At 31.2% G+C, this 26842-nt stretch overlaps 2 protein-coding genes across 2 annotated transcripts; one reads left to right on the top strand and one right to left on the bottom strand.

The window, feature by feature from the left end:
• The first annotated feature begins 4204 nt into the window (after nt 1-4204).
• On the top strand, nt 4205-9094 carry LOC134687187 (uncharacterized). Its single transcript, XM_063547279.1, has 4 exons — nt 4205-4308; nt 5388-5507; nt 6665-6766; nt 8938-9094. The coding sequence occupies exons 1-4, from the start codon at nt 4270-4272 to the stop codon at nt 9070-9072; spliced, it is 396 nt and encodes a 131-aa protein (XP_063403349.1). The 5' UTR covers nt 4205-4269; the 3' UTR covers nt 9073-9094.
• A 2607-nt stretch (nt 9095-11701) lies between these two features.
• Nucleotides 11702-20285, bottom strand: LOC134686156 (uncharacterized). The gene is made up of 5 exons (XM_063545830.1): nt 19600-20285; nt 17884-17998; nt 15628-15729; nt 15030-15338; nt 11702-12535 (listed from the first exon to the last, which is right to left on the bottom strand). Exons 1-5 carry the CDS (start codon nt 20143-20145, stop codon nt 11772-11774), a joined length of 1836 nt encoding a protein of 611 aa, XP_063401900.1. The 5' UTR covers nt 20146-20285; the 3' UTR covers nt 11702-11771.
• Between the last annotated feature and the right edge of the window lie 6557 nt (nt 20286-26842).

Below are 26842 nucleotides of genomic sequence, written 5' to 3'. Positions count from 1 at the left end.
AACTTTATATTTTTTCTGGGTATGGGTCTGCATCATGGGGACTGCAGAACCCAAAATCTATGATACCAGGGTGTCATCTTGGCATAATTAGGGGGGCTCAAAGATGGATGGGGTCATTTTTTTTTTACATTTCTTAAATTTCCTACTGTATGTAGAGTAGATGGAATAATGATTACTTCTATGAATATTAAGAGACACATGTCTGCTTCAACATGGACCTTTTTTTTTATTTCAGAAGGGGGTCTCCTGGCATAATTTTAGGGGGTGAATTTTCATGGAACATTCCAGAACATCAAATTTGTTTTAGATACATTTAATGGTATATGATGGTATATAATTATGGAGAAAAAAATAAGCAGTAGCAGTTTGACTTGCCATGGAAACAGCAAAAATGTTTTAAATTTTAAAAATGCTTCTAAATTGATGAAACTTAAAACAAATGTTGCCTAGTATATCTAGATTTGACTTTTGATTTGGAATTTCAAAAATGGCCGCCGTTGCCATGAAAACAGTAAAAATATGAAAAACTACAAAATGCTTCAAATTAAATGAAACTTATAACAAATGTTGCCTAGCATATGAGGACGGGACTTTTCACTTGGAATTTCCCAAATGACGGCTGTAACCATGGAAACTGCTTAAAGTGGGGAAAAATGCGAAATGCTTTTAATATAATGAAATCAAGGATAATGCAGAACACTGATTTGTGGTCCGTTTTGGTGACTTTTGTGTAAGCATCCTAACAAAGGATTACTTGTTCAATATTGATTTTGTTGGCAGAAACTTGCATTATAGACAACATATTATCCACCAGAATCCAAATTAAGTGAATTTAAGCAAACATAGTTTATTATAGGTCAATAACAATGAACATATAATCTGCTTCTTTTATTAACGTCTTGACACAATGTGAAACAATTACAACATTGAAAAACATCGTAAGAGCTGTGTATCTGTGTATACCGTTGTGTGGACAATTAAATGACATTTTTCATACTAATTATTTGCAGGACACCTCTTATTTTTGTTTATTCATATCATAATGGGTAAATCAACCACTAAAACAACTGAGAAAGTATGAGTTCATACATGAGGCCAAGAAAGTCCGTGAAGTAGGACAAATACGTCAAAGTTGTCCTTATCTCTGGACGAGTGTCAAACATTTAAAATTTAATCCCATAGCGTGCCCAAAAGTACCAATCTACTTGAAAGCGGTACAATGAACTCTCTCACAGTTTCGCATTTCATCTCTTTCTTTCTATTTCGGTATTTAGTTCATGGACCTATTTATAGCAGAAGCACCGGTCTTACCGAGTTTCAAGACATAACCACTCTATACATGATATATTGACTCAGGTAAACACCAAAACGTAAATACACAAAACAATTAAATTTACAGTTCTTAGCATAGTAGGATGACTATATAAAACAGCCAACTTTTACAGTTCTGTATTCTTGTTCTCGAATTTTCTAAATTTGCCTCTTAAAATAAAATAAAAAAATAAGATGAAATAAGCTGAATTATAAACTGAAATTTTTACACCAACATGATCAGTTTATCATAATTATCGTTTAACCTTAATAAAACATTAGAAAGAGTAATGTCCAAATTACCTCATCATACAATGTGATGACCGAAGATATATGTGACCATCGTGGAAATTGCATAGCAAGTTTATAGTACTGTAAATACATCTCTAGGACCAGATACCAAATCTTATGAAAGACTGTCGAATGATTTAGAAGACTTTTATAATGGCCGTTATGTACATGTTAATTTTTTCATCATCTATGAAGAGTTTACTTGACTTTTGATACATAGCTTGTTAACTAAGTACGTGCACATACTTTTTACAGCATCCTAACATATTTCAATATCTGTTTGAGTGCAATATTAAACATAAAAAAGGACACATTTTAAAACTAATAACAACAAATAATAAAAATCATATGTCTAAGACAAACAAAACATCAGTACACATCAACAGTCCACAATTGTCAGTTTAGCGGTATTTTTAACCTTGACATATAAGCGGGAGGTTTTGATAGCCACAAAACAAGGTTGCACCAATAATTTTTTTCTTAATATTTCCTGTAACAAAATATGAATGTGTCCTTTTCTATGTATGTTGGCGTTTGTTGTTGTTGTAGTTTAATGTTTCTTTTGTTCTGTTCTTTTCCTCTTATAGTTAATATGTGTCCTTAGATTTTAGTTTAGTATCTAATTTGTTTATGTTTAATTGAACTTTGACTATTGAACCCCGGTTAACTATTTTTGCCTACATTGAAGCGTTGATGTCCTCTAATTAGAATTCATATGTGATACATGTGCCAATGTGATGTTGTTGGTATATTTGACTCAAACTGGCAAGAATACCTTTTCTTTTGATCAAGGTGACGATCTTTGATAATTACATGTTTTGTTTATTAGTTATAATTGGTTTTGGAGGAGCTTTAAATAACTGCAACTACTTTTAGAACGGTGACTTTTTCTTACAAGGATATGATACAAATACAGGGGACGTAATGACGTTCCTAATATTTTCATGTTGTTTTCACGCTGGGACATATACAAGATATTTAGAAAACAGACTTCTTTGACGACATAGCTTGAAAACGAGTTCATGAATCCCTGTGTTGTGTTGACATTTAGTTTAATAATGAATTATTTCTACTAATTGTTATGAACAAATTACCGATGAAATTTGTTTAGATGAGATAATGTACTGCAACAAATGAAAATTCATAAAAATGGTTTATCTTTAGGCTTAGCATACTTAGGAAAATGAGATATTCCAAATTATTTCACCAAAACAAATTCGCTTGTATCTATCTTTTGAAGCAAAACAAAATATGTATATCTATCTTAAGGATAGAAATTTCCAAGAATCCAACTTTTTTAGTTAAAGGCAGCTAGAAATTTCGACCCATTTTATCATTAATAGTAGCAAACGAATGAATATGTTTTAACATACTGAATTGACGAGATGAAAAATAACTTGAATGAACATATTCACTAAAACCACCACTGAATCAAAACTGTATCATATGGTATTTAGCAGTTTCTAACCAACTATTATATTCTGTTATGCTGTTTTTGTGTACTGTCCTACATTAAATTAAGGTCTTCTTTGTTATCCTGTGTTTAACGTGTCAAAATAATGTACTATTATATTATTTATTTGTGTATTTCTTTGTATTGAGTGTTCTTGCACTTAATTGCAGAGTATTCCTGTCATGCAATGTTAGCATTTTGTCGGTATATTTAACATTATCATAAAGCGCGAGGTTTGACAAGCCACATATTTTTTTTCTGGAAATGTCCTGTACCAAGTCAGAAATATAGCGATTGTTATCTAATAGTTCGTTACTATGTTTGATTCGCTGTCGTTTGTTTGTTGTTGCACTTTAATGTTCCTATTATTTCGTTGTTTTCCCTTTATATTTAATGTGCGTCCCCCGGTTTTAGTATGTAACCCAGAGTTGTATTCCTTCGATTTATGACTTTTGAACAGCGGCGAACTGTTTAGTTATTCTTATCATATGCAGCTACTCTACTGTCCTGGTAAAGGAAGATTTAAACTCTCAAAAACATATTTAAATCTCACACACTTTTTGTATGGCGTGCAATATATTGATGAAGAAACAAAGCTTTTGTATGGCTGTCTAATGTCGGGATGATAAATCAGTGCAACGTAGTTGTCGTGTGTTTCTGTCTGCCACATTTGTTTTTCAATAACTGCTTTATCATTAAAGTTGCTCACTCATTTAAATTGTTTTACATATTGTCATATCGGGGACTTTTATTGCCCAAAAATATCATCGACAAAAAAGAGAGAGAGAAAAGAAACGTTGATAAATAATTGTTCCCATTTTTTAGTTTTCGTTATCATAGTTATCAATATCAAATGGGGTATTTTCAAGTAAACTATTTTTCTAATGGTGAACATATGGTTTAAACATGTCAAATATTGACTTGAATACCAGCAAACGACATTTCTGTTCTTCACCAAAGTTCGTTGCAATTCGGCTTAAAATAACGGTGTCAATAGAACTTTCAAGTGAGACAAGGTATTTCAGTAAATCGACCGTATGGATCTTTCACGCCTTATCGGAATGTTTATTACATAGTTTAGTTATACAACCTGAAATTTTATCTTGTTCACGATCTAGATATGAATTTAGAACAACCTATATATATATATATATATATAGTCTTGTCCTTACAAACCATTTCATGTAGTAATTGAGTTTTGGAAAATAAACACAATGATGCTTGTACTGTTGATCTGTTTCTTTGTCGGACAGGTAAGATTAATTGTTAAATTAATCTGAGCGTTCAGTATTTAGTATTCTATCACACCAACTAAAACATCCTTTGTGTAAAATTAGTCTGTTTTACACAAGGACACCGCTCACTTTCAATAATTCTATTTTCTAAATAAGGAAAAACAATGATTGATGTGTTAGTATACATGTCTTTCACATGTTGCGGTTTTGTGTATGTTATAACACGAACAAAAATATTGTATATGATATAAAATGTACAAAAATATGGTAATTTTGTTTATACCTTTTATAGCATGAGTTTTGGTAGATCAAATTTGCAACTTTAGACACATGCTTATTACGATGTAAGCTTTAAAAAAATAAGAAAGCCGAATAAGCATTGTGACCTAGATTTTGATGTTTATTTAACATAAACAGTATAATAGTTTGAGATGGGAAAAAGTAAATTCACAAAAATACTGAACTCAGAGGAAAATCAAAACGGAAAGTCCATAATCACATGGCAAAATCAAATAACAAAACGCATCAAAAACGAATAGACAAGAACTGTCATATTCCTGACTGAATGATATTTTATATATTCTTGTTCATCCTTAAAAGTATTGTACTAATTCTTGAGTGCGGGAATTTCTCGCTGCATTGAAGACCTACTGCTGTTGTCTGTTCTAGGGTCGGGTTGTTGTCTCTTTGGCACATTCTTAAATTTCCATTCTCAATTTTATATTAAAATATTGTATTCCGTTTCTCATGACAACACATGTAGAAGGTCAAACCAAAGGTGTTAATATTGAAATCGGCAGCTTTTCCGCTGCTCAACCGGGATTAAGGAGCTACAACAAAGACGGGTCGAATCAGTGTTAAAATAATGTTTCAAGATAAGTGACATTTCTTAAAGCCGATTCTTAGCTTGTGAACTAACACGTTGAAAACCCGGCGTTAGCGTGTCGGTCTGCTACAAAGCAGTATTCATAATTATGATCGTTCTCGTCGGGAATAAGCATTTAATCTTAAACTGAACATGTAAATCTAGCCATCCATCTACGATACGTTAAAGGTGAAATGAATCATAAAATGTTTTGTTGTATATCTAATTTCAGTCTCTTGCCGCTACAACAATGGCACCACATAGTACAAAGCATCATCATCACCATGGAACACGTCCAACACATGAATCTGCAGTGACAGAGGTATTCGGTTTCAAATATGATCCTCATTCTGTAAGTAAATCTTATGTTTAAGAGAATGTGTTGACATCGGTAGGATCTTTGTTTGTTATCCTACAATGAGGGGGTATGAGGGGTCCTGATCCCGAAAAACCGGGCTTAAAAACACGAGCTCCCGGGATTCCGAACAATAAATTGAAATCCCGGAAACCCGAATTTCGAAAAAAACATTCTCGGATCCCGAAAGGGTCAAATCTGTAATTCCGAGCTTAAAAACACCCGATCCCAGAGTCCCGATGAAGGTCATGTACCCCCTCTGCAATAAACCAACTATAATTATACAAAAATCAGGCATAGCAATACAACTTTTCCTTTTCTTTTCATGGAATACAAAACGATTCCACAGGTCTCGTATTTCTCTTATTAGAAAACTGTTTGATTTACAAAACTATTACGTTAACAACCGTTTAATGTTTTATATCATAACTTGCGTATATAAACTCATCAAAGATACCAGGACTGAATTAATTATATACGCCAGACGCGCGTTTCGTCCACAAAAGACTCATCAGTGACGCTCGAATCCAAATAAAGGTTAAACAGGCCAAATAAAGTACGAAGTTGAAGAGCATTGAAGACCAAAATTCCTAAAAGTTTTGCCAAATACAGCTAAGGTTATCTATGCCTGAGGTATAACCAATTCAGAGATCTATATAACAAACTAGAATATGGTTAACAACACAATTAATTTTGTGATCCTCATTCGAGGTTGAAGCAATATTGATTTATTTAACCATACAATTGATACACAACGTCTGATAATGTAGAAGTGTCACGGCTAAATTGTAAGATAACACAATACTATTACATTGTCCAAAAATACAAATTTTATCATTTGTACTTAATACGCAACGGGATATAAATTTAAAAGTTGCATACAATCAGTTGATAAAGGTATCGCTTACCGGATCAACACAAAGTTTACAATAAAAATTTCAAAAATTGATACAACTCACGGACCTAAGGGAACTCATATAAATACAATATGAAATACCAACAAGCGGTTATAACAGATTCATGGTTCCCTGAATTGAAACTGAACACAAAATAACTGTTAAATATATAATCTATCGTATGAAAATTACATTGATAAACAAAAATGATACAACGAATACCGTTATATATATATGTTATCATTTATATATTTTCAGCATATTATGGCTGCCATGACCCATCATAAATGTTATCTTTACACCATGGCTGGCACAGAGTCAGCTGATGTACATACAACTCATGGTCTCCATTTACTTGAGGTATGATTATTTGCAATAGTTCTTTTTCAAATTATCAAATTATTTGTTACCAGTTTTAACTTCTCAATTATCACAATACAGTTTTTATGTGGCATAACGTTTCTGCCTTTTCGCCATCGTATGTGACGTCACATGTTTTTTTAATTACGTTGACGCCTGGACTGATTCGGATGTGTGTCTATTTTGTGATAAACTCGGGTTTAGTTTTCTGTAATTAGTTAATACTTTAGTTTCATTATGTATATCTTTTTCGTATTCATTTGTTAAAATTTACTGTTTGCAATAGCATTAAGTGTTCTATATAATAAGGATGCTCTTATCTCGTGCATAAAAACAATGCCGTATTTGTCAAAACCTTTTCAACTTTTGATCTTCAGTGCTGTACAACTTTGTACCTTTTTCACGTTCGATCTTTTATATCTAGGCGTTATGTATTCAGGTTTAGTTTTCTGTAATTAGTTAATACTTCAGTTTCTTTGTGTATATCTCTTTCATATTCATTTGATAAAATTTACTGTTTGCAATAGAATGAATTGTTCTATATAATGAGAATGTTCTTATCCTGGGCATAAAAACAATGCCGTATTTGGCGAAACCTTTTCAACTTTTGATCTTCAGTGCTGTATAACTTTGTACTTTTTTCACTTTCGATCTTTTATATCTGGGCGTCACTGGTGAGTCTTGTGTGGACAAGGCGCGTTTTTGGCGTATTGAATTTTAAACCTGATGCTTTTTGTTATCTATCAATCATGTTTTTCTTTGTCTAATATGTTCTCCTATTTATTTGTATTGTATTCCTGTAATATTATGTTGTCATTTCAATGTTGTATTTAACTTAGCCATTAAAGTGCGAGGTTTGGCATGCCATAAAACCAGGTTCAACCCACCACTTTTATTCCCCTTGGAAAGTGTCCTGTACCAAGTCAGGAAGATGGTCATTGTTATATTATTGTTCGTTTTTCTGTGTGTTGCATTTTAACGTTGAGTTGTTTGTGTTTCCTCTTATTTTTGAGATATTGAGATAAGACCTGGCACCGTACTTGTCTATCCCAAATTCATGTATTTGGTTTTCATGTTATATTTGTTATTCTCGTGGTGTTTTGTCTGATGCTTGGTTCGTTTCTGTGTGTGTTGCGTTTCGGTGTTGTGTCGTTGTTCTCCTCTTATATTTAATGCGTTTCGTTCGGTTTTGGTTTGTTACCCCGATTTTGTTTTTTGTCCATGGATTTATGAGTTTTGAACAGCGGTATACTACTGTTGCCTTTATTTAATAACGTTCCAGATGAAATGGCAAAAATAAGTATTTCATTGATATACCCGGTGACTTCGGCCATTTTGAGTAGATATCTTTCCTTAGTTGTTTTCCCTCGTTTTTAAACACTTTCAATCAAACTATTTTTTTATTTTTAATTTTATTATAAAATTAAGGATATGGATACTCTGGGTTCAGAATATTTGTTTTGTCATCTATTTTCCACACTATTTTCCCCCATGAAATTGGGGATCTCAATATATGCCTGACAGCATATGAATCACGATCTTTTCATGTTATTGTAATTCTGTTTTATCCTGAAATAGGGCCCCCATTCAATAAGACGGATTTTGAAGTTCTTAATCGCTAGTTTATGTGATTTAATTGATCATTGACTAAGTGAAGCAATACATTCTTCGCTCTGATTAAACTTTTTGATGAAGTAAATGATTGAAATTATGTCCCTCCTACTATTGTTTTCAAAGGTGTTAGTCGATGTATTCCTTTCTAAACATTAAAGGATGTTCCTTTTTCTTGTTTTTGACTTTTTGTCAGATATTTGTAATCTTCTCGACTTCTCAAATCAATGTAGGTCAACGATTTTGTCAGGACAACCATTCTCTTTTCATTATTTCATTACATATATATAGTTCTTAAAGCTATTTCTTAAACTCTTATAAAATCCATATCTTTTTTCTAATAGTTTTAAAAGAAAAAAAGGTCTAAAATAATCTAGAGAGAATTTATAACCAAATTTCCCTTTTTAAACCTCAACAGTAAGGACACTGGTCTGACATTTTTCTACTTACCATAATAAATAAGTTCCATTAATTATATACTATCAATTCGTATTTAAAGCTTGTTATTATGACACAGAAGAGCAGACATCAATATTACAACATTTATGTATTAATTTCAGACAAAACTTATTACAATGGTAGATGACACAACTATGACCTACAGTACCATGACACATGATGAACTCACCGCTGTCAGTAAATTGTTATCCCATTCTTGTAACAAGGCTGGATGGACCACATACAAACTTAATTAAAACTAACTCTACATCATTTATAAATGTGCCAGTGTTTTTATTTGAATTCTGACAAGTTGAGTGAGTTTTTTTTTATATTTCTGCTTGTTTGGTCATTGTTGTCGGTCTAACATGGGACTTTTATAGTTTTGTAACAATTATATTTCGAAACTCTGAAACTACTGTTTACGAAGAAGTGTATCATTTGTACATTTAACAATGTTTTATCGGTGTTGATAGCGCATTAAGGCCATACGATACAGTTTCAGGGGAGGTTATGACGTTGCTAACGTTAAATGTTATTTTTCGCGACGTCAAATTGTGACATATCGAGAAAAGTGCATTTTTCGATTGATTTTTATCATTCAAACTGATTTAATTTGAAAACGAGTGCATGGACCCCTATGTTTTAAAACGACATTTTGTTTCATTTTGCAGAGAGATGATGAGGACCAAATCGTGTAAAACTCTTTTTTTTTTTATTTCGATAATATACAGCAAAAAAGACGTTTTTGTTTTTATTTCATAACCATTTGATAAATGCGAGTTATTTCTGACTAAAAAGTGCATAAATTTTTATGATGCTTATAAAATACAGAAATTACATATTATTTTCCAAAAAAAACAATTTGTGTTTATCTTGTAAAACAAAAAAGTTATGTTTTTCTTTCTAAAGGAAAAATACGGTCACAAATCCGGAAAAAATACCCTATATGGAAATTTTCATCAAATTGTAAATACGGAATCAAATCTGTATCGTATGCCCTTAATCCACCGATAAGACACATTGAGGTAACAAACACATACTGAAGAAATCTCATAAACGTTCTGAATCATTTCTTTATTTTGATACAACAAATACAGTCAATTAATATCTTGAATTACACTCAGAAATTAACAATGAAGGTTTATTTAGAACATCACTTTACGACAAAAGAGATGATAACAGTTTCTCAATTGTGAACTTTCTATTAATATATATAGCAACATTCCAGCAGCGGCTGGATATGGAGAATATCTCTTGTAGCTAGCATAGTTAATACTATATTCCATGGCTTGTATATCTTATCATAATATTCTTGATAGGGCATTGAAAATTACATGAGTTCGAATGCATGTGCCAATATGGACTTGATACTACAATGATATGTTGCTAAACTTTCAATACGTGATTATTATCCAGTATGTTTAACTAGTTAAACAAAACAAAATGTCACACATATAAAAAAAGATGTACATACAACAATTTCTTACAATCCGCGAAACAGTTAAATAAGTTTTTGTTTAAGTGACCGAGCTATTGCATGGTTCGATCAAACTGTAAAATGAAGTCATCCTAATACATGTATTTAGATATGGTATAACGGAGATATAGAAAAATATGCACCTAGTGGTACTTAAGGTGGTACCTAACACTACAGGGAGACAACTCTGTAAAATCAGCTTAACGTTTTATTTACTTTGTGTTGTTAAGGTAATATTAAGCTTCTCAATGATCAAAATAAGTGTTTGTCAAACTGCTATATAACCAGTGTAATTTTTCTGATAAAACGGTTGGTTCTAACTTTTTGATTTTTTTATATTTTTGTCAATTGGTCAAAGTTAATACTTTGTCAAAATTTTAAGAAAATTAAACGAGCCAAATTTATTTTAGTTAAAGTGTTGGGTACCACCTTAATGAGTTAAAAGAAAAGACAACATGAATAGTTCACAAATGAAACGATATATGCAAGGAAATAAAGAGAGAAATACCAAAAACTATGAACGTGGTCGGAGATCAAATTTTGGCTAAGCAGAACCAAACAGTTAATTTACGAATGTTATAATATTTGAGAAATTTTTGACGGTAAAACATTCAAAAGTATCAATTTTAGGAAACATTTTGACACTCACAATCCTACACAGTAGAAAAAAACGCTTGTAAAAATATCTGTCAGTAAAAGTGTTATTCTGCAATATTTATTTCTAAGTTTACGTAAACAAAACAATCAAAATCATTATCATTTACCATGTTATTTTTATGATGTAGTGTTTAGTGTGGTGTGCATTAAGGTGGCTCGGGTGTCTTCCTCCATCTTGGATTTCAAATAAGCAGATATCTTTGGTCTATATATTTGATGAAATGTGCAAATTTTGAGAGTTGTATGTAAATTATGTAAAAGACTTTTGATATAAATATAGAAAATTGTGTGTTTTAACATAACTGCAGTTGTAATTTTGTAAAAACGCCTTGTTTGTGTTTGATTAGATTTTTTCAAACTTTGCCAAATAAGGGGAGATAACTCCAATAAAGTAAATTTTACAATAGAAAGTGTTATGAATTTACCTATTTTGATATGTAGCAAGAAAACAAGTTCGGTGACCCCATTTTTTCTTTTGCTTATTTGAAAGCATGTTATAAGAGCAATATTCTCACATTTTATCTTAAAGTTCTTATAGTACGTTTTCGTTTTATCACACAAAATTTAATTTTCCATGAATAATCTATACAAAATCTGACAATTTTGCGCAACCTGTAGCGTGAAAAAAAGTCCGGTGACCCATACTTTTTAATACAGTTTTGAAAAAAGCATGATAAAAGCTTTATCTTGACAAGTTATCAAAAAATTCTATCAGTTTTAATTAAGACGCCCCAGCCACCTTAACTGTTTTGGTAAACAAAAATCACCGTAGTACGATATGCAGAAAAAAACAGATTCTTTTTTGTGTAGCAAGACGGTTTATTCTACATTTTCATACACATAAAGAGAAACATCATCAAATCCGTGGCAAAACATTAACGTCTTAGTTCGAAGACAGAAACTAACAATATGTATATTTGTCATTGGTTCGAAATCAGACTGGATAAGTGACCAGATAAATCCATCAGCATCCATGTAGTATACGGAACTACTGTTACTGACTGCTATCAAACCACCATCAGGTGCTGTTGTACAAGAACATACCTTTTCAGGAAGACTATGCCTTTGCATTTCTTGTCCATCTTTTGTACACACCAACAATTCATTATTCTTAGAAAAGAGATAAACTAACTTGGTAGTTGTGTGAATTAAGTAACATTTTTCGCACGCGATATAAATATTTCGAACAATTTTCCCTTGACAATTGATGAATGACAAAGACTTATTGGTGTAAAATATAAATTCTTTGTTGCCATTGGAAACTGCTAAAGTGTTGTCCTCTGGAAGTGGAATTTCTCCTGTATGTAAACCAGTACATATGTTTATCATAGTCAAACAACGTTTTGCTAAAATAGCTACATTGTCTGTACCAAAGATCAAAATATTTTGAGAATCTATTGAAACCGATTTCTGCTGAATTTCAGATAATTTTTCATCACGCATGTACAGTTTGCAACCCATGTGCTCTGTTTTGACAAGAAAAACTACTTCACCATTTTCCATTGGAAGACAGTCAGCGATACGGGACCCTGCTTCTTCGAAATTTCTCTTCAGTTGTAATTTAAATTTTGTCTGTAATATTCCTGAAATAAAAGGATAATAATTAAAATATATTTAGGAATTTAGAAATGATGGGGCATTTACGATGTTCAATAATTTGTCTGATATGCAATTAATGTAACTCAAGTGTGGCCTTGAGGACAATACATGTTCTTCAATAAAACATACGAAAAAAAGGAAACAATATATCCGAGTCCAAACAATTTATGACATAATCAAAGTTACAAGAAAAGAATAGACAATATCATTTGAAGGGCGACGACAATTATATGGTTTATATAGATAGGGTGAAATCATTTTCGTTGATGGGTTTAAAAAGATATGAAAAATCAATACTTGTTTTTGTACTATCTGCAAACATATGTGTTTATTTTCTTAGCGACGTAGACCAGGGGCATAGTCGCAGTAAGAAATGCAAAGAAAAGCTAGAATGTTTACGTCATAATAAAATTTCGACCAATGAAAATTAAACGAACCACACGTGGATGAAAAGAAAAGTAATCAACAGGTCAGAAAAGGAAACATCGTGTAAGAATTATAGAACATAATGGACATTAAAAAATGAAAAAAATAGGATTAACGATTACTCTACTGGGTCACATTTAATATAAAACAATTTAGATATAACTGCGCTATGAGATCACACGGGCCCTACAAAAGTCCAGAAAGAAAGTCATAATTTAAAAAAGTATTACCCCTATTTCAGTTGTAAGTTGTATGCAGAACATAATAATACATAGGTTTGAATTTCTATTTTAATACACAGAATTTAAAGAATAAGTTTCGTGTTTAAAGGGGATTTCAAGGATCTTTTTGGTACTTCTAAATCATCAACAAGGTGAGGTGTCATTCGTAAGGATTTTTTTTGGACATCCATAAATATCAACAACACACAGCTACAGAAAAAAGCAAAAACACCATAAAAAGTCTGGATTTGCGCAAAAATAAACAGGTGTTTCCTTCTGACTTGTAATCTTGATTTGTATTTGAAAATACTTATACAATTTAAATGAATGGGACCTACCGGATTATACTATTTACCGGATGTGTTTTAAGATAAACAACACGACGGGTGCCACATGTGGAGTAGGATTGACCTACCCTTTCCGGAGCATCTGGGATCACCCCTAGTTTTTGATGGGGTTCGTGTTGTTTATTCTTTAGTTTTCTATGTTGTGTCATGTGTTACATTGTTTATCTCTTTGTCTTCTTTCATTTTCAGCCAGGCGTTGTCAGTTTATTTTCGATTTATGAGTTTGACTGTCTCTGGTATCGTACGTCCCTCTTTTAAAGTGTTTATAATTTCAAGTTGGTAATTTTTTCTTAAAATCAATTGGAAGCAAGCACATTGACGGAAAAAGTACGTACCATTATGTAATGTTATATATCTTCATACAATTTTTGGATATAATTTCTAATATTCCGGTTTTTACAAATTATGACTTACATTGTACATCAATAAATTTAAGAAACAGACACTGCTCTCTCCGACCAATGTTATTGCATATAATCAAATTTGACATCAGTGGTTGGTTTCTCAGTGCCAAAACCCATTACAAACGAGATACTTAGTACTCAAATTATACATTGCCATCACTGTAGTAGCATTATTACCTTTCAACTGCATATGGTATATACATTTCCTAACGCATTCGGAATTCATTAACCTTATTAAACGTCACCATTGCCTTTTCAGACACTGGATGAACTAGAGTTATGTCGTAGATCGTATTGTTCTTTTTTTAAAACAAAATAATCAGAAGATACCAACTACAGATTCCGTTTCAACAACACAAAGGATGCCCTTGAAGTATGAGTTATTGATATAGATTGTGTTAAACATCTTAAACATGGATTATGGTGTTCTTTTATTTGGTCTTTGTTTATAAAAACCTTTACTATATAGTCCATTTTTGACGTATCTAGGTATTTATACATTCTGCAACTGTGTTATTGTTCTTTGGTTATTTTTTTATTTTTATTTTTTATTTTCACTTATTTACTTTGTTAGTAAAGTGTATATATGCCTTTTATTCGTTATTTAAATAGGCATTTGTTTTTTGTATAGTTATTTAAATCGTAACACACTGTTGACTGTTGTACCTCAATTATAACAATTAGACTTATCAAATATGTTTCTTTGACTCACACATTGATGTTATTATTATTGGAATGATATATGGCTGTCACATAGTGAGAGGTTTATCTACATTGTAGTTATAAACCAGGTTTAATCCACTATATTCTACATAAGGAAATGTCTGCACCAAATTGGGAATATAACATTTTTTTTATTCGTTTGAAGTGATTGATATTTTTAATTTAGATATTGGTAAAGGACTTTTCCTTTTCAATTTTTCATTGAGTTCTGTTTTTGGTTCTGTTTTGGTCTAATAAATCGGCAAGCATTTTAAAAAAGGATGCAGGTATCTGGACTTTTTTTCTGGAAAAGAAATAAAAAATAAACATATTTGACACTAGTGTTTGATATGGTTGAGAATTAAGCATATCACTTACTTTCAGAAGAAGTATAAGCTGAAAGACACAGGGAAACAGAAGCAGGTATATCTGTATCTATTTCTGATTCTTTAAATAGCTGCATCAGGATATGATGTATCTCTTGTTTGAATTTACTTTTATTTTTCGTCAAATTTTGAAGAATTGTAGTTAGAAATGTTAAACTGTTATCTAAACATGTGCTGATTTGTATGTCTGCTGATAGTGACATCATGCTGGTTCGGATGGTCTCAATGGACTCCTCAATTTTTACACTATCCCATGTGTTTGGTACTTGTAGTTGCATAAGGACAGGGATAAACTCATCAACTGCAAATAATCCAATTTAATAAAAGTGTTTCGAATAATTTGATTGTTGTTATTCAAAAAAGATTATGCACCAAAACAAAGATTTTTTTTAAATGTTTCAGTAAAAATGAGTATTTAGTACCACATTTGAATTTTTCCGAACTTTAAAATTATTAAGTTATTGTCAATAATAGTTGTTGTTTTATCTTTAAAGCGATAAATGAATTGTAAACTGTTTTTATCATTTAAACCATGCAGACTGGTTTCAACTGTTTGACCATAAAATATATAGTATGCGGTTTATCATTACCACTGTATTGCTGATGCAAGTTTGTTTCATTCGTAATCTTTAAGACATCATAATTGCCAAACACATTCACCGACACTTTATCCACTTCAGAGTGTAGGTTATCTAAACGAAATGAAAGAAAAAGACAAAATAAAAATGACAAAAAAAAATATACCCGCTTATCATAAACGTGTGTTCGGATTTTGTGAATTTACTTTGATAAAACAATACATTGCTACATACATTTTAATTATAAACATATTCCCACGATTATCTGTGTCAATTGTCCAGAGTTTAATAATGACAATAGGGTTAGAGCTATTTTGGTTGTTTACGAACAACATTCTGTAAAATTGTATAATGAAATCGATTAACATCAAACATAGTTATCAGTGACCTATTGTCCTATCTTCTATTAATCAGAATGAAACTAAACTTGACCTGAAACATTTGTACACAAATCTTAAAAAAAATTAAATCATAATAAGCATACTAGACTATGTCGGGAGCTTGTTGTTCAGTGATTGTCATTTATTGGTGTGGTTCATATCTGTTTAGCGTTTTGTTATAGTCATTATGGGGACTTTTATAGTTTGCAGTGTGTTGTGATCTAACACTCCGTGATGAAGACCGTACTATGACTTATACTTATTGACTTTTAATTAAAAAAGGGCGAAAGATACCAGAGGAACAGTCACACTCATAAAATTATGAGCTGTCTCGTTGGCACTAATATTGCAGATTTATATCTGTACTCAGTTTTATCTTTATTTAATCATTACATCAAAGTGAATTTCTTAAGATTCTTCACACCGTCACATTTCAATAAGGAAAAGAACATTCTGGGGTAAAACCGTACTTAATCATGATCCTACATAGTCATCATTGATAAAGATTTTGTGCGTGTACTCAGTTTTCAGTTTATTTGACTTACTCTTCTCTTTTACAATGATATCTTTAGAGAAACCAAATATATAAACAATGATAAATGCGTTTAAGTTTATAACACTTAAACGGCATCATAAACTATGACCAAAACATTTATCATAAACAGAGACGGACGGATAGACGGACGTAAAAAATTATAAATATAATGACCATCTATATCGTCCACGGGGCATAACAAAATCCAAGTCGTGAATTTAGCAACATGTCAGTCTTATGTCAATTTACATAATTAAAATCTTGACATAAATTTTATTGCATAAGTGCAAATAGTAGTTTTAAATTTGTTACAAGAAAACAGGTAAAACAATACTATCAAAGTCTGCATAAGTGCGATAGTGTCCTTCCTATATTGTCAAGTCTGTTTCAAACCGTTCTAATTAACACTGATATAAAGTACCAGCTGACATCACATATGTTAATTAATCCAGTTTCAGATGAAATAAACGTAGCTTGATTAGTATTCATGTCAGTTGCTGATACAAATGCAGCGATAATCTTTTTTTCCAAAAGTGCTGTTATGCATTTCTCCATTCTGTCACTTTAAAAAGCAGACATAAAGCCGCGTACCATGTATAAGGTCAAAGAATTTAACGCACAATATATTATTTTGTGTGCCCAATATATTTCAGTTGTGCGCACAATATATTTAAGTTGTGCGCACAAGATGTTTAAGTTGTGCGCACAATATAATTTTTTTCTATGCATGTCCCTATCCGGGATCCGTCAAATCACATAAACTCTTGCAACGGGTTGTGTTTGATTCAGTAGAATGTTGGGTCGTTCATAGAAGATTTTTCAAAATAAATGAAATATGAAAAGTGCCTTTTATTCATTGTTTTAGCTGTTAAACATTTCACACCAGTGCACGTATTAATGTTTGTATTCAGAGGAGGATAACTTATCACATGCAAATCTTGTATTAACGAATGTAGCACGTCACATTCCTGAAATTCTATTCCAGTTTGTAAAAAGTCTAGCAACAAAATGTGTTATGATTAAATCGATGCATGTGGCTTCGTTTTCACTAAAGCAAAACACTTTGTAAATTATTGTTCATCAAAGACACAATACATTTGGATTTGTTTTTCACGACAAGATTCTCTTTTACATAAAAGATATTTCTTTACTTTATTTTAATTTTATTTTAAACAAGTATAGCTATATCAGCAAATATTTAGATCCTAACTATAACAATAAATGGAATCTTTCATGAGAGCTTTCGTCAAATGAATAAGATTTTAATGAATCTTTAATGGACATGTACTGATTTATTACTGTCAAACTATGAAAAATGAAAAATATAATGGATACTTTTTTCTAATAAATTACCAATCTTGGTCATGACATTCATTAATTTTCTTTTCATTAAATTCATTTCGTGATCGCTTTCTGATGTTCCTTCCAACAACATCATAAATGCCTCAATTTCTTCTTTTCGGTTCACCTAAAATAGTTTTAAAACATTTAAAGATATATTGTATATCATTTAATTATCAGAATTAGCTAGGTTATTTCCTTTTGACTATTGTTTCAATTTTTAATAACTGGTTGTCTGTTTCTGAACTGTTAATGTTTCTTTCTTAACCATAATTCATATATTTTTTACTGATTGATAGTTTAGTTTACAAAACAGGATCTATCTATTATTTGTAATTTTCATTCAAATAACTGTTAATGAATACTTGAAGATTATTTTTATTTTGTTTTGCCTGTGTTCCAGTTGTTTGTTGTGTTCCGGCTGTTCATGCATTATGTATTTTGTCTTGTGCCATCACCTTTCCAGACTTAGAGGTCTATGGTTTTCTCATTTCAATTTGTTTAAACATGAAATAGCGGTGAATTTAAATGGTACTTTTCGGCATACGTTTTGCTCACTGTTGCCTATAATTGCTGAGATCCACTTCATTTGAACCTCGATGGAATGTTGTCCCAAGGGCAGTTATTCTTATTTTTTAAGAAGAAACATTGATTTAAAGGTCCTCTTTTCAAAACCCAAAATAAACCCTTCGATAAAAGTTATACCGCACATAAAAGAGAGGCAAAATTAAATCCAAGGGACATTCAAAAATCATATGTTGAAACTAAAATGACAAAGACATGACAAAAGCAGACCAGGTATGCAAAATACAACATAGACACTATCGACTCAGCGAATTTAGAAAATAAAAGGTCACAGTAAATACGATATACATTTTGCATTTATCATCGTACGAAGATTGAAAAGAAAATGATATTACATTGAACTGCATCATGTGTATTAATTTCCAATTTTGTACAAACAATTCCCGAGATTAACAATTTATTTTAGTAAACTGCAGAAGTTTACAATTCGTTCAAATCACCAAATGCAAGAAAATGACTATTTTAACAAAATTAAATAGTATAATATTCTGTGGATTTAATAATATTCGTTGGATACTAATTTTCATGGATTTCGTTAGTACAGGGGAACTATGATCTTAAAAATTCAACGAATTACTTATTTTATATAATATTGAAATTAAATAACTACAAATATACAAGTTTTCCTCAATCCACAAAAATTTGTCCCCACGGAAATAAAACAATCCACAGTAAGTTGTTGTTGGTGTTTCTACCTTTCCATTTAATTTAATTTTACTGTGAGATGCTGATTTATTAGCAAACTATTGTATTCAAGATGTCGCAGATATGAAACTCTACTGTCAAAAAGAAAACAGATGTTCATTTAACATGTATTTTCTACAGTTCTATAGTTTAAAAAAACGCTGCGTAGTAAAACAACAACAAAGCAATACTTATCTCACAAAAACCTGGTTTGAAGTTATTTGATCTATAACATGCATACTGATAAGCAGTGTTCACCACATAACTGACACGCGTTACAACTCACTCATAGAAAACATGCTCAAGGGATATGTCCTCAAAAAGAGATTAAGTTGGGATATCCATTTCGAATTGTATAACAAATATTTCATGATGACAAACAATTGTTGAGCGGGGAAAATTTTTAAATTTATAAATCAATAAATTAAATTTCTTGCATAATTATAATATGGAAAATACCTCTAATTCTGCACATTTTTGTTTCCAGTAATCCCTATACAAATGCTCAAGTTTCAGTGTGACTCTGGAAACGATAACCCGATCCTTTAGTTTATCGATACGATACTGCACCTCTGAGCTGTATTCTTCACTAATGAGTTTGGTTAGACCACCAACAGAACTTACAAGTTTCTCCCAGGAATTTTCAAAAACATTTCTTGACAATGATTTTATATCAGATTTGTGAAATATTTCATTTCTGATATCAGTAATGGTTTCAATCCACGTGTCTGCACCCAGTTCAAATTTTCCACAACTTTTAATAACGATGTGAGCAAGTGAGATATCAAGAACTGAAGTGTTGATATCAGAACGTGGCGTCCAGGAGCACATGCACACTTGTGCTGTTTTGCCGTTTTGAAATTTTTTATGAGATTGATTTTGCTTCGTTGAATCAATTTTGTACAGTACTGAAAACTGCGTTTTTGTTAAATTAGGACGATTTGAGTTGTCAGGAAAACCCTCGCAACCACAGCATTTCATTTTTTGGTAGATGTGAAACAACATGTGTTTTTTGTGTATTGTTGACAAATAATCCTCAAAGCTTTGTCCTCGAAGAACGAAACATTCAAAATATCGTCTAATGACATCTGGTGCGATTTCAACTATAAAAGCTACAAGTTGATAAAAGTAACTCTTATTTATCTCCTCCTCTAAAAAACAATAGTTTACGTATTATATTCCTAAAGTAATATTCGAATTATGTAAAGGGTAAATTAAATTCTATGGATTTTTATCAGCAGGAATCTCCTATGTCGTCTAACGCTTTATATCAAATACTAATATCAATCCAAATTGAAATCAATGATTGTAAGCTTTAAATTTCTATTAAAAATGGAATTGAACAAAATTTCTATTATAAATGTTATTGACGCAAAATTTGCCACCCATGTTTAGGAAGTTACACAAACAACCTCTCAATGTTAATTTTTTTCTAACCAAGGTTTTCAACAGAAAGGTTAAACTTTCCTACCTGTTTAGATCACCTAAGATCACCCTCAATTTATTGCGGAGTTTGTTTTGTTCCGTCTTTATGTGTCAATGTTTTAAGAATACTGCTGTTAGTGTTTTTATATAGTTTTACATGGAATGGTATCTTCAGCCTATTTTCTATTTAATATATGATTAAATTGAATATGTCATTTTGAGAAGCTGAGTATGGTCGACGAGGTGTCAATCAATGTGTTTGAAAACGTTGACATCTTGCAGATTATGATTCAGACAGACTTGGATTCGTCAAGGTTAATAATCAATTAAAGAAACAAATCTCACCGTAAAAATAAATAAATCGAAGCGCACGTGTTTTTGTACGTTTCCCTGGTGATTTTCTTATACATGTATTCTATATCAATAATTTTCTATTTAAGAAAATGCTTGTATGGAGTCAGGAACATGACAGTTGATGTCCATTCGTTTGATGTGAATGATCTTTTCATTTTGCCATTTGATAAGGGTCTCTCCGTTTTGATTTTTTCTCCTTTGAGTTCAGTTTTGCTTTTAATACATTTAATAATTGCCGGGCAAAAAGCCAACACTCTCCACCTAAATCAATTTTGATTTAAATTTTTTCTACTTTCCGATATGTTTGTTTATCTGACCCAATGGTTAGTATTGTGTCTGAAAAAGTTATCCCAAACTGTTTGCTTTATACTTAAGTTATTTCATGTCAAGTTAACATATATCTTGTGATGTGTCCAGTGGTTATTTAAATGTATGTATTGGTTTGTTTGGTGAAAAAATTAGAACAGCAAATTATTGTTAAATAGAAAAGCGATTTTCTTCCTCTTTGTTTTATCTCGTTGTGTGATCTCCAATATAAAAGCTACAAGTTCATAAAAAAAAAACTTTCACTCGTCTTCTGTTCTGAAAGAAACCTTATATAGACTTAACACTTTTGCTTAACGCACATTAACTTTCAACTTCTAAGTATAACATATATGCAATTTCCTCTTTTGGCCAGACAGCAGTGTAGAGTTCTTTTTTTTATTTTTTTTATATAAAATAGCCATCTATCTAGGAACAATATATCGATTGATTGGTACGCCGCATTAGCACAAAAAGGTTATATTTTGACGAGTGGTAATAGAGAACTAAGAAGTAATTTGATCTACTTTTTACAATGACTAAACTTTCAATAATGTTTCATATATATATATAATAAATGTATATAACGACATGAACTCAACGGATTGACTAAGTGATACAGATATGGTCAACCAGGTGTTTTTCCGACGACTGATTAACTTAAGTTGAACGGGAATCTGTCTTGCTGTGACGGAAATAAAACACACACATCAAAACCCGTGTGGAATGAACTTGGTTGTCATTTACTATATAGGGAATGTCATATGTTTGTTCAAAAGTCTTTTCTAAATTGATAGTTTGCCTATGGCGAAGCAAAACATATGAATGTCTAAAATTCTCGTGGCATGTTTTTTTCCAGTCACAGTCTGAATATATCTCAATTGAAACGGCATACTCGATTAAAAACCCATATAAAAAATGAGCTTATGTCATAATGTAAATTAAATACTATTATAAGAGGGGAGATGAAAAATAATATCAGAAATACAACTATTATCTCAGACAAAATAATGATTTGTAAACTTTGAATTGAGACATGCGTCTTACAATACTAATGTGATCGAATTAATGTGTTACTTCGCATTGGATCACATTAAGGTGGTATGGAAGTCTAAAATAAAAATGATAGACTTTGTTCATACTTTGTCAAAATGTAGTATCTATTGATACATGTTCAAAAATATTATAAAAATGATAGGTCACCGCGCATTTTCTCAAGCTACAGGTTGTGACAAAATGACAAATTTTGTATGGATTATACAGGGAAAAACAACATTTTGTGAATAGAAACTAAACAAAATGATAGAAATGTAAAATAAGTTAGGAAAAGATTGCTTTCAAACAATGCTCTGAGAATATCAAAAGAAAAAATAGGGTCACCGTAAGTTTTTTCCGGCTAAAAGACAAAATAGAAAAATTTCATGTAGAGTCCTTCAGAAAATGCACTGTTTTAGAGTTATCTCCCCTTAAATTGCCAATTTGAAAATATTCAAAAAACAACCAAAAATAATATTTATAAGTTATAAGTTATATTCTTATAAATTGGTTCTTTTAAATGAAAATTCACATTAAAAATCTGCATTCCAACATCAAATTTTGCTAACTTGATAGAAAATATGGACCTTAGATTCTCTGTTTTTTACAATCCAAGATGGCGAAAGACACCCATACCACCTTAAAACATTTACTATTAAATACCACATCTGATATTTGAATGTGTTTTCCATTTCCTATCTTGAATATTTTTATGGATCCAACTTTTTCTTATGTTGCATTGTTATTCGCTGCTTGAAACATCCTTCTTTTTGCTATGTGTTTCTGCATTTGTGTGTGATATGATCTTGTTGAAATATGTTTTTTTTTGTGTTTTACTAAATAAACATTAAACTTTCAGTGATTAGTTTTTCAATTTTGCTAAGTGTTTTTTTTTATCTTGCTTTCATTACTTAATATATTGTACATTATTCCAGTTGATGGCTCTGGTCAGAACGGTTTCGTGTCAGAGTCTTATTCCTTTTTTTTTGCACTTTAGAACATATCACTGTTCTTTATACCAAAAAAAACATAAAAAGAATTCATACGTTTTCTATCTTGAAGATCTGTGCAGATGGTCTGAACGCCTTTGGATTCATAATATGTTTTCTTTCTCCTATGGTTAGTTGCCAGTTTTTTCTTTCTAACATATTTTTGTATCTTGTCGACCTGCTTCGTTGTGCTTTTGCCTACGGTCGTCTTTTCCAAAAGTCGTATCTTTTTTAAATGCTGTTTTTCCAAAGCCCTATTGATTTCCATTTCTGTTGCAATTGAAAGCCTTTTAAAACGTGTGGCCACTTCCCTTAATGTCTTTGAATTTGAATTTGTATTCATTGCTACTTCTAAATGATTAAGTAAATTAAAAGACAAAGATCAAATCTTTTTATGAATAAATCTTTTCACATTAAACAAATAAGGTCAATCAATAATGTTTGCTGTTAAGTGAAGATGACGGAATATTCATGAATTTAAAAATTGTTGAACAGAACACGGTCCGAAAACGTCGGTTTTAACAGATATATCATGTTATGGAGGGGTATTTTGGAAAAATACCAGTCAAGGGACTGTCAAATTTTCCGAAAAAAAAAGAAAATTCGTGCGAAATGAGGAAAATTATTAGAATATGCGAAATTTGCACTGGCTATCAACCAATAAGAATCTGGCTTTCTTATATAACATGTATAAGGTGTGATTAATTTAGAAATACGTTCGATAGGTTGTGGGGAATCTGGAAATTAAAATCAATTCGAAAATGTTTCTAATGATGGGAGAAACTAAGATTACAATAAAAAGTATTACTATAGAAGTTGCAAAGCAACTAAACGTTACAGTTAAATGAATGAGGAAGTGGGAAACAATTGAAACAAAGCTTAATATGTTACCTGAAGATAATTCACATTTTTCTTTTCTTAAAGTGAGGTGTCGATCGAAAAATTATCTAAACTTGAAAATTGTATGAAAACGTTTCAGGGACTAGAATGAATATGAATAACAAATTTCGTTAGAAAAATAAAATAAAACAATAAGCTGAATGGAGGTTTGGAAATTAAAAAAGGTATTCCAGACATATTTATAAAAAACAACTAAATTATGTATTCTCCTTTTCCATTCTTAATTTTATATAAATTATATGGTTCTTTATATGGGTTGGGAAAACAACCCAAATTGCAAGGAGAATGTGCTGTCTACCGACAAAAATGGCGGATTACGTATAATACACTTAAGGGGACAAGTATGTCTGTTCCGGACCATATGAGTATTTGGACCATACGCGTATGGTCATACCGCGTATTGGCGGGGTAATTAACACTCTGTTACAGTTTACTTTTAATACTTCTAAACTCTTCATATGGTATGACCGTTCATCAAAATGACGCTATCATATGTGCAATTTTATTATAATATTATAATAAAGAGAAAAGCTAACTTAAAATTTGAAGTTTCACCTTGTTAATTTTACTTACTTGTCGAAACTATAATAAACACATTGTATACTTTATACTTATGGTCATTACCGATGGTCAATATCGAATTGTTATTGCGAGTGAATGGCAATATTTCGACTTACAAAAATAACTTTCAAAAATTTCTTAATGAACTGAACAACATCTAACAATTAAGGAGTAACTGGAAAGTTACATAGTTTATTTAAGTGGTTTGTGAATATGATGTATTGCAGTCATGTTACGATATTTGAGATCTAGAGCTTCTTTAAAAAAACACCGTAGACATATCGGAATGGCCCAAGACCTCTGTGTCACTGTACGCAGAGCTACAAAAAGGCTAGCTTTTCATTCGCAAACAAAAGGTGTAAATGAAAAGGGTCGTGCACAACCAAGACTTGCAAATGCCAAAACAACTATGATACCGTATGGAAGTAAATGTAACCCAAGCCTACACGTAAGAAGGTATAATTAACGATGAAAACTAACTATGGCACCAATATTTAATTTTTACATAGTATTTGCATTATAAAAATAATACATTGTCATGTTACCATCATTTTTTTAGATAACGTTTCTGTATTATTGAAACTTTCATAATGTATTTTGAAAAAAAATATACCTATATGGTCCAAATACTCATATGGTCCACCCCGTTAATAACAAAACGAGTATTATAATCATATGGTCCGACCATACGCGTACGGTCGGACCATACGCGTATGGTCGGACCATATGAGTATACACATATGGTCATGACCATATGAGTATACACATATGGTCATGACCATACGCGAATGGTCCAAATACTCATATGGTCCGGAACATGTCCAGTATTGGAAACTCAAAAACACATAAACGTAATGCAAAAAGTAAATACTGTATAACATCACTAAACGAAAATAATGACAAATAATGTTTTTATATGTTCTAGTTCGGACGTTAGAGTTTTAGGCAAATAAAAAATGAAATTGTCTAAATATAAAAATAAAATTTTAGATTTTTTGATCGACTTGCAAAAAACTGAAAAATCCGTCACGAAAAAATATTCATTTAGTAGAAAATATAGTAATTTTTGCAATTGTAAATTCCAGTTCAAGGGTCATGCTTAAAATAATGCAAATTTGACCTCCAATGAAAAAAAAACATAAATAAAGTAAATCCTTTAGAGTTTTGACAAGCTAAAAGATGAAAGAAACTGGATAGAAAATTATAGGTTTATCATAAACTTCGTTAATGCCTTAACAACTTGAACATCAAATAACTTCGATATCGTGCATAGTCATTCTGATAGGCCTATGAATATAATATTTTTTTTTATAAGAAAATGTCGTATGAGTGCCAATAATACAACTATCCATCCAAGTCACAATTGATCAAAATAAACAGTTATAGGTCAAAGTACGGTCTTCAACACGAAACAGCAAGCTATAAAGGGCATCAAATTTGACCAGTGTAAACCCATAAAATCGGAGAAAACAAAAACTTAATCTATATTAACAAAAAAACGAGAAACGAGAAACACTTATAAACCACATGAACAAACGACAACTACTGAACATCAGATTCATGACTTAGGACAGGTGCAAAAAAGGGTGACTAAATAAAGGCAACAGTAGTATACCGCTGTGAATTATTGAACAGAAAAACAACAACAACCTTGAACAAAATCAGAGAGTAAAATCAACTAAAACACATCCCAGGGATATGTTATGTTACCGTCATTAACAGTCAAAGAACACATCACTTGTGAAATGCAAAAAAATATATATATCAACAGGCAGTAGGATAGATAGGAGTTAACCTTTATATAGGTAAACTTGAAAATGGATGTGTTTTTATACATCACGTTAGAAAACAATTAACCAGACGAGTTATGTTTATATGATGATGACAAAATCGATATTTGTGCAATGTAAACTATATTCACAGGTATAATTGCATCATATATAATATAACCTTTACTATTGTTTTTTTTCAAATTTCGAAGAGTTTATACGATCATCAAGTGATTTCCAATATTGAGAACAATATTACTGTAAAATTTATGATGTGAAATACCGTTTTATAACGTTTCTTACAGGAACAATAAAATTTACTTTGTATCTATGAACGAATTTAGTAAAGGTTTAAAGTAATTTATG

Source organism: Mytilus trossulus, chromosome 10 (genome assembly GCF_036588685.1).
Source record: "Mytilus trossulus isolate FHL-02 chromosome 10, PNRI_Mtr1.1.1.hap1, whole genome shotgun sequence".
Taxonomy (NCBI): domain Eukaryota; kingdom Metazoa; phylum Mollusca; class Bivalvia; order Mytilida; family Mytilidae; genus Mytilus; species Mytilus trossulus.
This window is presented reverse-complemented; position numbering and strand designations above follow the sequence as displayed.